Raw genomic sequence first — 16064 nt, forward strand, 5'->3', positions numbered from 1 at the left:
ATGAACATCACACACATTTCCCCCAGGAAGTCATTTCTTTTGATTCTTCTTGTGCACATCTTGGGACTGCCAGGTCCAGGTTGGAGCAAGAGGTCGGTTCCCAGATGAGGTTGCAGATGAGGTTCTTAGGCTCATCAGGCAGATCACACGTCTCCGCCGACTTGGAGATGCCATAGGCGATTAGGGCAATGTTGTTTGAGGCTGCGCCGATCTGTGCAGCGCACTGATGAGAGCGGTCAGCGAACCGAGTCAGAAGCTGCTCCTTCTCGATGGCGGGAACCGCACGCCGGCCTACCATCTTGACCTTGGCTCCGAGCAGGGAAGCCAAGTGGGGCTCCAAGGGTGAGACAGCCAGGAAGCCATGTTTGGAAAGGTGCTCCACCTTGGTGATGGAAGTGTAAGAAGAGACAGGAACCCTGAGCCGGGCGGGCTCCACCTGCCGTACCAGTAGTCCATAGCTGCCGGGAACTGAGGAAAAACTGGGTCGGGGCAGCGGGCTTGGTTCGCGCCAAACTGGTCTGTTAAGTCATCCGACTTAGGAGGGGCAGGAGTGGGGACGGTTAACCCTTTGTAGTCTGCCGCTGCTGAAATAATGGCGGGCAGCTCAGCAAAAGGCTAATTGCAGTAAAACATGTCAGAAGACCAGGAAATGCAATTGTAGTGTTTGTTTAAAAAGTGAAAGATTGGCTTAATTACACAGCTGGTTGATCTCTTCCAGTGAAAGTCCCAGAAAGCATGTGAAGAGTCTGCACAGATTCACTATCGCCAGGAATAAAACAAAAAAGGATTCAAACAGCAGAAAGTTTTTGTCCAGGCTCCGTTACATCAGACAAACCACTCCTAGAGTCAAAACATGAAGCAGCAACAACAGAGATGAATTAGAGGAGACCTTCGAGCGTTTCACACAGTTTAGCGATCACTCGGAACAACAGCAGCAGGTCCAGACAGACTGGATGGCTCCGTGGCCGTGAACAAAGCAGAAGGCCCTGTGGGGGTTGCTGCCATAGTGACCTCCCACTGGACCTTGTGCATTAACAGACTCAAAGTGACAAGAAAGTTAGCTTCATGTAAAACACTGAGATCAACCTCAGATCTGATGCTTGTGTTAGGACTGGGACCATATTTGAAGGTTTTAAACAGATAACTATTTCTCTGCTCGCCTTTTCTGTGATTCAGTCTCTGAAGGTTGATGTGGCGACAGAACTAGATGAGCCATCCAGTGAATTTGATGCTTTAATCTTTATCAGGTCATACACACTATCTCTGGCATCCATGAAGATTTACAGACTCAAACTTTCAAAAATGTTCTTTTGCTCTTCTCATTGGTAGAGTATACTGAATGTAATATGAAACAGACAAAAGCACCAAGACTAGATGTTTAACTCAGGAAACAATGTTCTGTGACTGCTTCCAGTCCAAGTTCACCTCGCTTATCCCCTCAGCTCTCAGCTGTTGTCTCCTGTCAGACATGAGTCATTTCTAGTGTTTAAGTCACTGCCGATATCTCCTCTAATCACGCAGCTCATTTTAACAAGATCTTCCTGCCACACTTGTCTCTACAGTTGGCTTGTGAGCCGTGACCCGGGGCTTAGAATTAGCCACTTATACCAGCTGCTGCATGCCTGCACATCATTACATTTAAGTATGTCTATAACTTAAGCCTTAAGAGGTTTAGGAACCCATTTAATTCCATTATCATCATTGTTTTGGGCTGCAGCGGAGCATCTAAGCCCACAAACCCAATCCAGGAATCACAGAACCAAAAGGAGACTGGATTGTGTGTTTTTATGTGGTTAATAAGCTTGGCAGCAATTGCATCAACTGGTTCCAGCACATGTAAACAACGCTGTTGTGACTCCCTTTCACTTTGATCTATGCTGCTCACAAGCAACTATAATCACTTTCTGTTTGCATTGTAGAAGCCTCCCAGTAGGCAGGTTAAACAAGTCTGCAGCTCAACAGAGCCCTTCCTTTGTGAAAAATTACAAAGATTCAGAAATCCTGTGTTTGGATAAGGCAAGACCCTAAAGCACATGAGTGTAACCCACAGACTGTGAGACCCCCACTACTGGAGATGGTGTGTAGTCCGGGATCTAACATTAAAAGGAACCCAGGTTGCAAAACTTTGTGGTTCTTAAAAGATAAATGTTAGTATCGGTTGTATTAAAGTGGTGTAAAAAAACCTTCATGATGTCTTCATTTGTATAAAAGTAAAAAATATTTCAACTCGTAGGTCGCCATTGTTGTTAGCGTCGCAATGCACTCTGGGTAGTGACGTCACATGGTTGTACCTCGGTTGCACCGGCTGGCTTTGGAACCCTGTTCAGCGACATCAACATGTCATCTGTTCAGCCTTTTCAATTTGAACCAGAGTAAAACATTAATGAGGTCATCACTGACTAGGGCTGCACAATATATCGAAAAATTATCGTCATCGTGATAGCAGGACGTGCAATAGGCCCATCGCAAAGCACGTCAAAAACGGCGATAAATGTTTGGTTCAACATTTCCATCCGTGTCAAACATCACCTTTTTGTGAACCAGCTCTGTTTTTTACGCGGAAGTATTATTTGACCAATCAAATGTAGCCCTTCTGATATGCGGCCAATCAGATGGGTCCGTTCACGTAATACGCCCGCCCCCTACATAGACTCTTAGGATGGAAAACAACACCCGAACATTAGTGGCACCGTTCCCTTGTTCGTCATGCTGGCTCAGAGCAACGAACGCACTTTGTGCTGATGTTTCTGGAATCAGCGCTGCTTTCAAATGTGAGTCCGCTCGGTGTCGGTAATCATTTTTACCGGGCTGACTCCGACACGTGCCGGTGAACCAACCCACCTTCATGTCGCTAGTGTTCCACCGGGTGGTGATGTTAGCCCCAGGCTCCGGTTAACTTCCAGCTAAAAGGCTACAGCACTCTCCTCCCAGTCCCACCCTGCTAAAGAGGGCATGGAAAAGTTCCCCCACACATCAAAGTGATTTTTCATTTATGAGCTTTTATAACCTTGTTAATCAGGATAGTTGATTTGCTGCTGCACAAAAACTGTCAGTCAGAAGCTCTGCTAGCCGGTTATCTTAGAGGAGCTAGTTCAATTTGTTAGCTTGTTTTCAGAATCATAGTTGCAGTTTCATCATCTGAGCTGCTTTTTTTTTATCTAGGTAAACTTGTTCAATTTGGGGTTAAAAGCAAACGTTTTCACATATTTTCCATGTAGTTTTTTTGCCAGTTCCTCTTCTGAAAGGTAGACAATTGTTTTTCTCTTTCCCTCAGAAAATCTTAATGTTCTCCTAGTTTGGCCCAGCACAGTTCACTTCCCAATTACAGCAACAGCCTTATATCAGAACCACATAAGTGGAGAAAATGTTCAGTAGCAATGAGAGAATTTGCTGTTGCATTTAAGTGATGTTAACTATTATTTAACATTTAAACTTATTTTCTGATGTTTTTATTTCTTCAGAAAACCCTGGTAAGGGATATTTTTCTGTATTTGGAGCATCAGAAAAGGTTTTATGGTGGAGGTGATGTTTTAAAGTCACTGAGAAACTGCATGCATGCAGTTTGTTGTTTTGCTGCTAATACAGCAGCAGGTGCAGCTGCATATTTTGCAATAAAAATGTTATGTTGTAATGGAATTCATGCATTAGTTTTTGTTTGCTTTAAACCCAGAGCAGATGTCACACGCCAGACGACATCAACACTGCATACTTTAGTATTTGTTCATTTATCGTGAGTAATATCGATATCGCAATATTAAGCACTGTTATCGAATATCGCAGGTTTTCCTAATATCGTGCAGCCCTATCACTGACCGTGTTTCACAAAATGAGCATCAACATGAAGAGCAAGAAGGGCGGGATGAAGCGAGAGCAGAACAAAACCGGTGGTGCGTGTGCGGCAAATGCATCTCCATGGTAACTGAGAGGAAGAGTGTTTGTTGTCAAGAGCTCACATTTTAGTCAGCAGAAGTTAACGGTAAACTATCGTGTGTCGTCTTCCTCCGCTTATCCAGGTCTGGGTCGCGGGGGCAGCATCCCAACTAGGGAGCTCCAGACCGTCCTCTCCCCAGCCACCTCCACCAGCTCCTCCGGCAGGACCCCAAGGCGTTCCCGGACCAGATTGGAGATGTAACCTCTCCAACGTGTCCTGAGTCGACCCGGGGGCCTCCTGCCGGCAGGACATGCCCGAAACACCTCCCCAGGGAGACGTCCAGGAGGCATCCTGACCAGATGCCCAAACCACCTCAACTGACTCCTTTCAATCCGGAGGAGCAGCGATTCTACTCCAAGTCCCTCCCGAATGTCCGAGCTCCTCACCCTATCTCTAAGGCTGAGCCCGGCCACCCTACGGAGGAAACTCATTTCGGCTGCTTGTATCTGCGATCTCGTTCTTTCGGTCATTACCCAAAGCTCATGACCATAGGTGAGGATTGGGACGTAGATCGACCGGTAAATCGAGAGCCTGGCTTTCTGGCTCAGCTCCCTCTTCACCACGACAGATCGGCTGCAGACGCCAAACCAATCCGCCTGTCGATCTCACGATCCCTCCTACCCTCACTCGTGAACAAGACCCCGAGATACTTAAACTCCTCCACTTGAGGTAGGACCTCTTCCCCGACCCGGAGTTGGCAAGCCACCCTTTTCCGGTCGAGAACCATGGTCTCAGATTTGGAGGTGCTGATCCTCATCCCAGCTGCTTCACACTAGGCCGCGAATCTACCCAGCAAGAGCTGAAGGTCAGAGCTGGATGAAGCTAGGAGGACCACATCATCCGCAAAAAGCAGAGACGAGATTCTCCTGCCACCAAACTCAACAGACTCCACACCACGGCTGCGCCTAGAAATTCTGTCCATAAAGGTAATGAACAGAACCAGTGACAAAGGGCAGCCCTGGCGGAGTCCAACCCTCACCGGGAACAGGTCCGACTGGGCAACCTCCTGTGGGCATTTTCTGTTATTCTTAAAGAAGGAGTCGGAGACGGAGTTCTCAGTCAGACAGCGTGGTCTTTTTATTAATCTGCTCACAGCTCAGGACAGCCAAAGACAAAAAGACCTCGACCAAATGTGGAGTCCTAAATTTATACTGATCCCTGGCGTTACTCCCACAGTCCTTTGACTTTGGATGGGGTGATGTTTTCACTTCCCAATATGGTCAATGCGCCCTCCAGCCCAGAGGTCAACGAGCCCTGTTATCTCTATTACCCAATAGTATCCGAGAACTCAAGGTTTACTGGAAGTTACATAAGCTGGACTGAAAAACAGCATGTTAAACTGCACACACACTGAAACAGCTTTTGGCACCTTCAATCTCAGTAAGCTTTTAACCTAAGGACTCACAATTCAGCTCAATATATGTTGTAGATGACCTCTTGACCTTTTTGGCGACAAAACTCCCATGCCCCCTCCATCACCCTTGCAAGGGTATAGAGCTGGTCCACAGTTCCACGGCCAGGACGAAAACCACATTGCTCCTCCTCAATCTGAGATTCAACTATCGATCGGACCCTCCTCTCCAGTACCTTGGAGTAGACCTTTCCAGGGAGGCTGAGGAGTGTAATCCCCCTATAGTTGGAACACACCCTCAGGTCACGCTTCTTAAAGATGGGGACCACCACCCCGGTCTGCCACTCCACAGGAACTGCCCCCGATGTCCATGCAATGTCAACCACGACAGCCCTTCAACATCCATAGCCTTGAGATACCCAGGACGAATCTCATCCGTCCCCGGGACTCCGCCGCTGTGTAGTTGTTTGACTACCTCAGCAACTTCTGCCCCAGAGATTGGACAGTACATCCTCAGGTCTCCCGGCTCTGGTTCCTCCTCGGAATGCGCATAGGTGGGATTGAGGAGCTCCTCAAAGTATTCCTTCCACCGTCCGACTATAGCCCCAGTTGACATCAGCAGCTCCCCATCCCCACTGTAAACAGTGTGAGCGAGTTGCTGCCTTCCTCTCCTGAGGCGCCAGACAGTTTGCCAGAACCTCTTTGGTACCGATCGATAGCCTTTCTCCATGGCCTCACCAAACTCCTCCCACACCTGAGATCTTGCCTCGGCAACCGCCACTGCTGCACCCCGATTGGCTATCCGGTACCTGTCTGCTGCCTCCGGAGACCCACAGACCAGCCACGCCCTGTAGGCCTCCTTCTTCAGCCTGATGGCTCCCCAAACCTCTGGTGTCCACCAGCGGGTACAGGGGTTGCCACCACGACTGGCACTGGCCACCTTGTGGCCACAGCTAGCAACAGCCACCTCAACAATCGCAGAGTGGAACAAGGCCCACTCGAAATCAATGTCCCCCACTGCTCTCGGGACGCGGTCAAAGCTCTGCCGGAGGTGGGAGTTGAAGACCGTCTTGAAAGGTTCTTCTGCCAGGCGTTCCCAGCAGACCCTCACTATGTGTTTGGGTCTGCCAGGTCTACGTGGCATCTTCCCCTGCCATCTGATCCAACTCACCACCAGGTGGTGATCAGTTGACAGCTCCGCTCCTCTCTTCACTCTCTTCACTTTGTGTGATCAAACTTATTCAATGATGAATGATTTAGGAGAATTTCAGCATCCAGAGCTGTCGTGTGCTTTATAGATGATTAGGATATTCAGTGAAACCACTTGAATCATTGTTGCAGGTATTATATATGTGGAGAACACTGTTGCTACACTTACTGCTTGTTTTACTGACGGGAGAGGTGAATGTTCAGCTTCATCCGTGACGAGTGGCGTGTCCGATGGTTGGCTAAACGTGACAGAAGCGGCAGCTGCAGGAGCGGGTTGTCGGCTCAGGAGAGCGTCCAGCGTCTCTCCGATGGCGTTTAGGTTCCTTGTGTGGGAAAATGGTCGGTAAAGCATTTAGTTTCTGCCCTCTCTTATACCCAGCGGCTCTGGTGAGATCTTTAAGTAGTTGTGGTCGACTATAAGCCTCAAACGCATCAGGAGAAAATGTTGGGAACACCGCTGCGGATCTTTGGGAAGTTGTGTCCGTCCACAGGCATCTTCCCACTGCTTTCTCCTCTTCCTGTCAGTGGGAAAGCTGTAAACTCACATCACTCCCCTTGTTGCCCTCTGACTGGAAATTACATCCAAAAGCAGCACAATGCAGCATTTTACTTCATTATTAATACGGTGAGCGCGTAAACAAACACCAACGTCTATAGCTGTTCTTCCAAGAGCAACCAAAATACGACATCACCCCCAGAGTGCATTGTGTGTGGAAAACATGGCGTCTTACGCATGTCAAAAATGTACTAGATATTACAGATTTATAAATAAACAGCAATATTTTGTGTGTTTATAACAAGTTTGGTACAACAGAAAATTGTGGCTTATTAGGGCACACACATCCTCATAGCCGGAGTTCCTTTTAAAGCTTCTCATGCACAATGAAACCCACCCAGTATGTACATGTCACACACACACACACACACACACACACACACACACACACACACCCACCTGGGAAACTAACCCAAGTAGGCATACACACACATATGGGTTCTTAAGCAGCTGACTTTGATAAACAAACACTGGTAATTTATGGACAAGTTGAAGCTACAATTGGTAAAACAAGCTAGCTGAAGGCCTTTTTCTTCATGCCTCTGAACAACAATCTAAAGTAGTTTAGCCATTAGCATGTATACATATTTAGTAATGGTATTGTCCAATAAAAGCAGAGCACAAACAATAAAAATTTAAACTTGCAAAACACTGTGTTTCAGTCGTTTGGATGATGATCACCCTTTTTTAAAATTGGTACAGTCCAAACAGGCTGGCTGCCATTGCTCCAATACTCCCAGTGAGAGCAGCCAGCCAGAGCCACTAAACTAACCACCACACCCCCTTGTTCCACTGGTGCCAAAAAAATGTAATTTTCTACGCTAAATTTAGATACTTCCCCAATAAAATGTCCCTATAAATAACTTTTGCAGACAAGAAAAAAAAAGCTAATGATGATGTGGTTCTCACATTTGTGTAAGCTCAGCCAATGACATGGCTCAGTCAAAAAAAAAGGTAAAAAAAAAAAGGTAAATAAAAACTATTAGACCATCGGGTTTTCTGTCTCACCAAACCACCAGACTTTCCTGGGTCCTCCATTCATTACACACGTATTTAACACCAGAACACCACCGGTGTGAGAGGTTCGCTGGTCAAAAACATCAGAGGAGAAATAGACGGCTGCTACCACTTCAACTTTCGGACAAGAGAAAAACACCATAGAAGTCACAGACAACAAAAGACCCTTGGATCTAGCAAACGGCCACTGGTGTTTAGTGTTTTCTCTGGCTTCATGCAATCCCATATCAGGGGATGTGGCCTAGGGATGTTAGCAAATGGGAGGGGTAAGAGTTTGGCAACAGCTGAGATTCAAACCTGCAACCTTTCCACCATGAGGCAACAACTGTCCCACACAATGAAAACTATATCAGTGGTTACCAATTATTTTTCCTTGAGAACACCCTTGTCTGTGTCCAAGACCAGACAGGACCCCCAACCACAGCCTCAACCCGCATAGACACATAAGAAGTAATTCACTGGAAACATTATATGTGTTACAACAGTTATACAGAGTTTTACTTCTACTATTGGGTGTGTTTAATGGGATTTTACAAATGTAATTTCTTCAAGTATAATCTTGGTAACCTCACAGCCTCAGCACAGACAAAACTGAGGGGACCCCAAGTTGGGAACCACTGAACTCTGTAATAGAAGTAAAACACATCAATACTCCCTGATTTCAACATTCTACTCAAAAACTCCTGATAGGTGAATATTTGTTGTGGCGCCCAATCATCAATACACCAGCACTTCCAAGAGCATCACAAATGTCCCCCTTCCCATGAAAACACAAGCTTCATACTGATGATGCACTCTAGTGAACAAGTGCACAGGACAGGGAATGAGCACATGATGGGCTGGTGTGTGTGTGTGTGTGTGTGTGTGTGTGTGTGTGTGTGTGTGTGTGTGTGTGTGTGTGTGTGTGTGTGTGTGTGTGTGTGTGTGTGTGTGTGTGTGTGTGTGTGTGTGTTTGACAGGGGAAGGGGGGTGGGGTATATTTACACACAGCAAAAAGACAGGAAAATGTGTCCCAGTGATGAATAGAAAGAAAACAAAGAGAGAGGCTTCCCATCATGCAACTGTCAGTGTGCCTCCTCACCAGCTGGATGGAAGTGGCCTTCATCACCATGACAGCGCCCATAATTACATCCAATCAGGCAAGAGATGAATAATTAACTGGTCTGAGTGAGTTACTTTTGTGAACTAGCTGAACCCAGAACCGGGCTTGACGTGACAGATGGACAGACACTGACAGCTCCTCTCCTGGAGGCCTGGCTGTCCGTGAAGCTCCTCTTTCATCGATTACCCGTCTCTCTGCAGGAGGCTTTGAGCAGAGGCCGGGCAGGTGGACAAACACAGGCTCACTGTCTTTGTCCCACCTTCTCAGTGGAAACGGAGCCATTATAACCGATACCATCAGGCTGGAGCACACACAGGATGGGCCGTGTGTGCGCACCTGGGCGTGGTGCTGTTATTACTGTCTATTACACTTAACCCGACCTGAGATTCATCAACCACGTAAACAACGTCCTTAAACCGGAAGTTTCCAGGATTAAAGTGTGTAATAAATGTGTGTTTGGAGCAGCTGCTGGTGATGACCTGCAGGTGTTTGGTAGGCCCGCGGCGCTGACTGACAGGTGGCACCGGGCTATTAACACAACTGCACATTTAATGATGGGAGAAGAGACTCACCTCAGCGCCACACGCACCGAACTCTCATCCTGTCCCGTCGTCATGATTCCTCACAAAAATATCAATATCACAAAGCACGAGCAAACAGCGTTTATGTTTGCTCTGAGGGTAAGCTCCCGGTTCGGGCGAGTGGACCGACAACCTCAGCTGCTCACCTCCACCTCATTCTCCGCATTCAGGTGAAAAATGTTCGCATCTCTGCGCTGCTCGGCCGGATGCTAGAGCTCCGGGTCGGCCCACGCGCACACGGTGCAGCCTCAGCTATTGCCAGGCCATGCACACGCGCAGGCAAACGCGCGTCCACGCGCCTCCCTCCGTACGCACAGAGGAGGGAGGGAGCCGCAATGCCTCAGCAAGCCACGCCTTCTCTGGGGAAACAGCTGCGGAATTACGTCATGTTCAAACGTGTCCAACGAAGTGTCAAGTTATATGTTTGTGGGGTTAAACTTCCTTTTATAGTTTAAAGTTTTTATTGTTCAGACACACAACCCATCATAGTAATAACTAACAACAACACTGAGGACAACGGCAGAGCAGAGTTAGTTATTTAGTGCTATGAGTCAATATAAATTATTTGGAGACTAATATTTTTAATCTGAGAACATTTATTATTTTAAATGGATTATTAGAAGTCAGTCTCATTAGAAAAATCACACTTTTCTAAATGTCTTCTTAAACTCTTGACTTTTTCCAGTAAAACTATCCTTATGAACCGTATAACTATAAATGATTTCTTATGGTTTAAAACTCCTCAGTAGTAAAAGTCACTTTTGCATTCATTTTAGCCAACACTGCCACCTTGTGGCTGTGATAACAACCACCCCATCGGAGGGGACTGCAGAGGTTGAGAATCAGAATCAGGTTTTCTCACCATATGAGTGGGAAATGACAACATTGGGAAATTGCTGCATTACTTGGTGCAAAAAAGAGTGACATGGTCTTGGAGGAGGTAAGGTGAGACTTGTCTGAATGTGCACTTGCTGTCCACTGTATTTGGTGATAATTTGCTGAAGTTCTAATTGAGATCGAAGTGGAGACTTAAACATGTAATGGTTAATGTTGATTTTGGGGAGAGACTGGTTTTAGATTATAGAAAGGCAACAGCTGCTCCATTAATGGACTCCAGCAGCAGACCACACCAGGTGTCTCTCCTGACAGCTAACAGAAAACGAAGGCTACAATTCACATGGGATCATCAGAACTGGAACAGAAGAGACTAACCTCTCCAGGTCTGGCGAGTCCGGGCTTCAGCTGCAACGTTCAGATGGTCGGGTCAGAATTTGGTGTTGCCAAGATGAAATCATGGATCCATCCTGACTTATAGCAATGCTTCAGGCTGCTGCTGCTGGTGTAATGGTGTTGGCATGGGGGGTGCTGGGGTCCCACCTTGGACCACTTAGCACCACCTCAGTCTTGTCCTACCTAAGTATTGTTGCCGACATGTCCACCCCTTTATAACCACATGGACCCTTCTTCTGATGCTACTTCTAGCAGGACCATGCACCGTGTCACAAAGCTCAGATCATCTCTAACTGGTTTCTAGAACATGACCGTGAATTCACTGGACTCACAGTCACCTCTCTATAAACTCTATGAAGACCTCTACATGCCCCCATCAACATCATGCTTGGCTTTTCAGTCCATCGGTCCCAGCGTGCTCTACATAATTAATGCTTCTCTGGTTTCTGGTCAGGTCCCTGCTTACTTTAAGAATGCTGTAATCCACCCGCTTCTTAAAAAACCGAGTCTTGACCCCTCTCTCCATAGCAGCTTCAGACCCATCTCTAAACTTCCGTTCATCTTCAAGATCTTGGAAAAGGTTGTGGCTAAACAACTCACAGCTGCTCTTGATCAACATAACATCTATGATAGCTTCCAGTCAGGTTTTTGTAGAGCTCATTCTACTGAAACAGCTCTTCTTAGGGTCTCTAATGACCTTCTGACCCACAGTGATGCAGGGGACTGTTCTGTTTGGGATTCATGACACCAAGAATTAACGTGAGTCTGAAGGCAAAAGGGGGTCCGACCTGGTACTACCAAAGTGTATCCAATACAGTATCCAGCGACAGTCACACGACCACCAGAGAACTGGTTATAGAACTGGTTACATTACACAGAATGTGCCTTAGCTGCTGGTTCCTTTATTTTCCATAAACTAGATGTATGAGACAAGCCGTTGTTATTGTTTACGGTTCATAGAAAGCTTCTTGCTTGTTTAGATCATCACCAGCTAGCGGACCTTCCTTTCCTGCATCTTTACTTCCAGGGGAGGAAGACCGATCACACTTTAAAACAACATTAAAGATTTATTCTGTTTAAATAGAAAACAGAATTGTTATGAAACAAGTATAAGGACATACATTCTCTATTAAAATCATTACATTTAGGCTTAAATAAACAAACTGGATCTGAAATAAACCATAAATTACTCAAGTGTGTTTATGTACTCCATCCAACAACCTATCCATCCATCACTTTCCCACCAATTCACCAATAACCCACTCACCCACCCATAACCTACCCACCCATCCATCTATCCACCTATAACCTATCCACCCATCCATCTATCCACCTATAACCTACCCACCCATCCATCTATCCACCTATAACCTACCCACCTATAACCTACCCACCCATCCATCTATCCACCTATAACCTACCCACCCATCCATCTATCCGACTATAACCTACCCACCCATCCATCTATCCACCTATAACCTACCCACCCATCCATCTATCCACCTATAACCTACCCACCCATCCATCTATCCACCTATAACCTACCCACCCATCCATCTATCCACCTATAACCTACCCACCCATCCATCTATCCACCCATAACCTACCCACCCATCCATCTATCCACCCATAACCTACCCACCTATAACCTACCCACCCATCCATCTATCCACCTATAACCTACCCACCCATCCATCTATCCACCTATAACCTACCCACCCATCCATCTATCCACCCATAACCTACCCACCCATCCATCTATCCACCTATAACCTACCCACCCATCCATCTATCCACCTATAACCTACCCACCCATCCATCTATCCACCTATAACCTACCCACCCATCCATCTATCCACCTATAACCTACCCACCCATCCATCTATCCACCCATAACCTACCCACCCATCCATCTATCCACCTATAACCTACCCACCCATCATCTATCCACCTATAAACTACCCACCCATCCATCTATCCACCTATAACCTACCCACCCATCCATCTATCCACCCATAACCTACCCACCCATCCATCTATCCACCCATAACCTACCCACCCATCCATCTATCCACCTATAACCTACCCACCCATCATCTATCCACCTATAAACTACCCACCCATCCATCTATCCACCTATAACCTACCCACCCATCCATCTATCCACCTATAACCTACCCACCCATCCATCTATCCACCTATAACCTACCCACCCATCCATCTATCCACCTATAACCTACCCACCCATCCATCTATCCACCTATAACCTACCCACCCGTCCATCTATCCACCCATAACCTACCCACCCATCCATCTATCCACCTATAACCTACCCACCCATCCATCTATCCACCCATAACCTACCCACCCATCCATCTATCCACCTATAACCTACCCACCCATCCATCTATCCACCTATAACCTACCCACCCATCCATCTATCCATCTATCCACCCATAACCTACCCACCCATCCATCTATCCACCTATAACCTACCCACCTATAACCTACCCACCCATCCATCTATCCACCTATAACCTACCCACCTATAACCTACCCACCCATCCATCTGTCCACCTATAACCTACCCACCCATCCATCTATCCACCTATAACCTACCCACCCATCCATCTATCCACCTATAACCTACCCACCCATCCATCTATCCACCCATAACCTACCCACCCATCCATCTATCCACCCATAACCTACCCACCCATCCATCTATCCACCTATAACCTACCCACCCATCCATCTATCCACCCATACCCTACCCACCCATCCATCTATCCACCTATAACCTACCCACCCATCCATCTATCCACCTATAACCTACCCACCTATAACCTACCCACCCATCCATCTATCCACCTATGACCTACCCACCCATCCATCTATCCGACTATAACCTACCCACCCATCCATCTATCCACCTATAACCTACCCACCCATCCATCTATCCACCCATAACCTCCCACCCATCCATCTATCCACCTATAACCTACCCACCCATCCATCTATCCACCTATAACCTACCCACCCATCCATCTATCCACCCATAACCTACCCACCCATCCATCTATCCACCCATAACCTACCCACCCATCCATCTATCCACCTATAACCTACCCACCCATCCATCTATCCACCAATAACCTACCCACCCATCCATCTATCCACCTATAACCTACCCACCCATCCATCTATCTACCCATAACCTACCCACCCATCCATCTATCCACCTATAACCTACCCACCTATAACCTACCCACCCATCCATCTATCCACCTATAACCTACCCACCCATCCATCTATCCACCTATAACCTACCCACCCATCCATCTATCCACCTATGACCTACCCACCCATCCATCTATCCACCTATAACCTACCCACCCATCCATCTATCCACCTATAACCTACCCACCCATAACCTACCCACCCATCCATCTATCCACCTATAACCTACCCACCCATCCATCTATCCACCTATAACCTACCCACCCATCCATCTATCCACCCATAACCTACCCACCCATCCATCTATCCACCCATAACCTACCCACCCATCCATCTATCCACCTATAACCTACCCACCCATCCATCTATCCACCAATAACCTACCCACCCATCCATCTATCCACCTATAACCTACCCACCCATCCATCTATCCACCCATAACCTACCCACCCATCCATCTATCCACCTATAACCTACCCACCTATAACCTACCCACCCATCCATCTGTCCACCTATAACCTACCCACCCATCCATCTATCCACCTATAACCTACCCACCCATCCATCTATCCACCTATAACCTACCCACCCATCCATCTATCCACCTATAACCTACCCACCCACCCATCAATCTATCCACCCATAACCTACCCACCCATCCATCTATCCACCTATAACCTACCCACCCATCCATCTATCCACCAATAACCTACCCACCCATCCATCTATCCACCTATAACCTACCCACCCATCCATCTATCCACCCATAACCTACCCACCCATCCATCTATCCACCTATAACCTACCCACCCATCCATCTATCCACCTATAACCTACCCACCCATCCATCTATCCACCTATAACCTACCCACCCATCCATCTATCCACCTATAACCTACCCACCCATCCATCTATCCACCTATAACCTACCCACCCATCCATCTATCCACCCATAACCTACCCACCCATCCATCTATCCACCCATAACCTACCCACCCATCCATCTATCCACCTATAACCTACCCACCCATCCATCCACCTATAACCTACCCACCTATCCATCTATCCACCTATAACCTACCCACCCATCCATCTATCCACCTATAACCTACCCACCCATCCATCTATCCACCCATAACCTACCCACCCATCCATCTATCCACCTATAACCTACCCACCCATCCATCTATCCACCTATAACCTACCCACCCATCCATCTATCCACCCATAACCTACCCACCCATCCATCTATCCACCTATAACCTACCCACCCATCCATCTATCCACCAATAACCTACCCACCCATCCATCTATCCACCTATAACCTACCCACCCATCCATATATCCACCCATAACCTACCCACCCATCCATCTATCCACCTATAACCTACCCACCCATCCATCTATCCACCTATAACCTACCCACCCATCCATCTATCCACCTATAACCTACCCACCCATCCATCTATCCACCTATAACCTACCCACCCATCCATCTATCCACCCATAACCTACCCACCCATCCATCTATCCACCCATAACCTACCCACCCATCCATCTATCCACCTATAACCTACCCACCCATCCATCTATCCACCTATAACCTACCCACCCATCCATCTATCCACCTATAACCTACCCACCCATCCATCTATCCACCCATAACCTACCCACCCATCCATCTATAACCTACCCACCCATCCATCTATCCACCTATAACCTACCCACCCATCCATCTATCCACCTATAACCTACCCACCCATCCATCTATCCACCTATAACCTACCCACCCATCCATCTATCCACCTATAACCTACCCACCCATCCATCTATCCACCCATAACCTA

General features: G+C 47.1%; 1 protein-coding gene across 4 annotated transcripts in view; it reads right to left on the reverse strand.

Annotated features, from left to right (window-relative positions):
• Nucleotides 1-10092, reverse strand: part of kif21a (kinesin family member 21A) — a 124115-nt gene extending 114023 nt beyond the window's left edge. For all 4 annotated transcript variants that reach the window (XM_070550217.1, XM_070550216.1, XM_070550219.1 and 1 more), the window contains exon 1: nt 9739-10092. In XM_070550217.1, coding sequence (XP_070406318.1) covers nt 9739-9782 — 44 coding nt within the window. In that variant the 5' untranslated portion in view covers nt 9783-10092. The remainder of the gene's footprint in view (nt 1-9738) is intronic.
• Between the last annotated feature and the right edge of the window lie 5972 nt (nt 10093-16064).

Source organism: Nothobranchius furzeri, chromosome 4 (genome assembly GCF_043380555.1).
Source record: "Nothobranchius furzeri strain GRZ-AD chromosome 4, NfurGRZ-RIMD1, whole genome shotgun sequence".
In the NCBI taxonomy this organism is placed as follows: domain Eukaryota; kingdom Metazoa; phylum Chordata; class Actinopteri; order Cyprinodontiformes; family Nothobranchiidae; genus Nothobranchius; species Nothobranchius furzeri.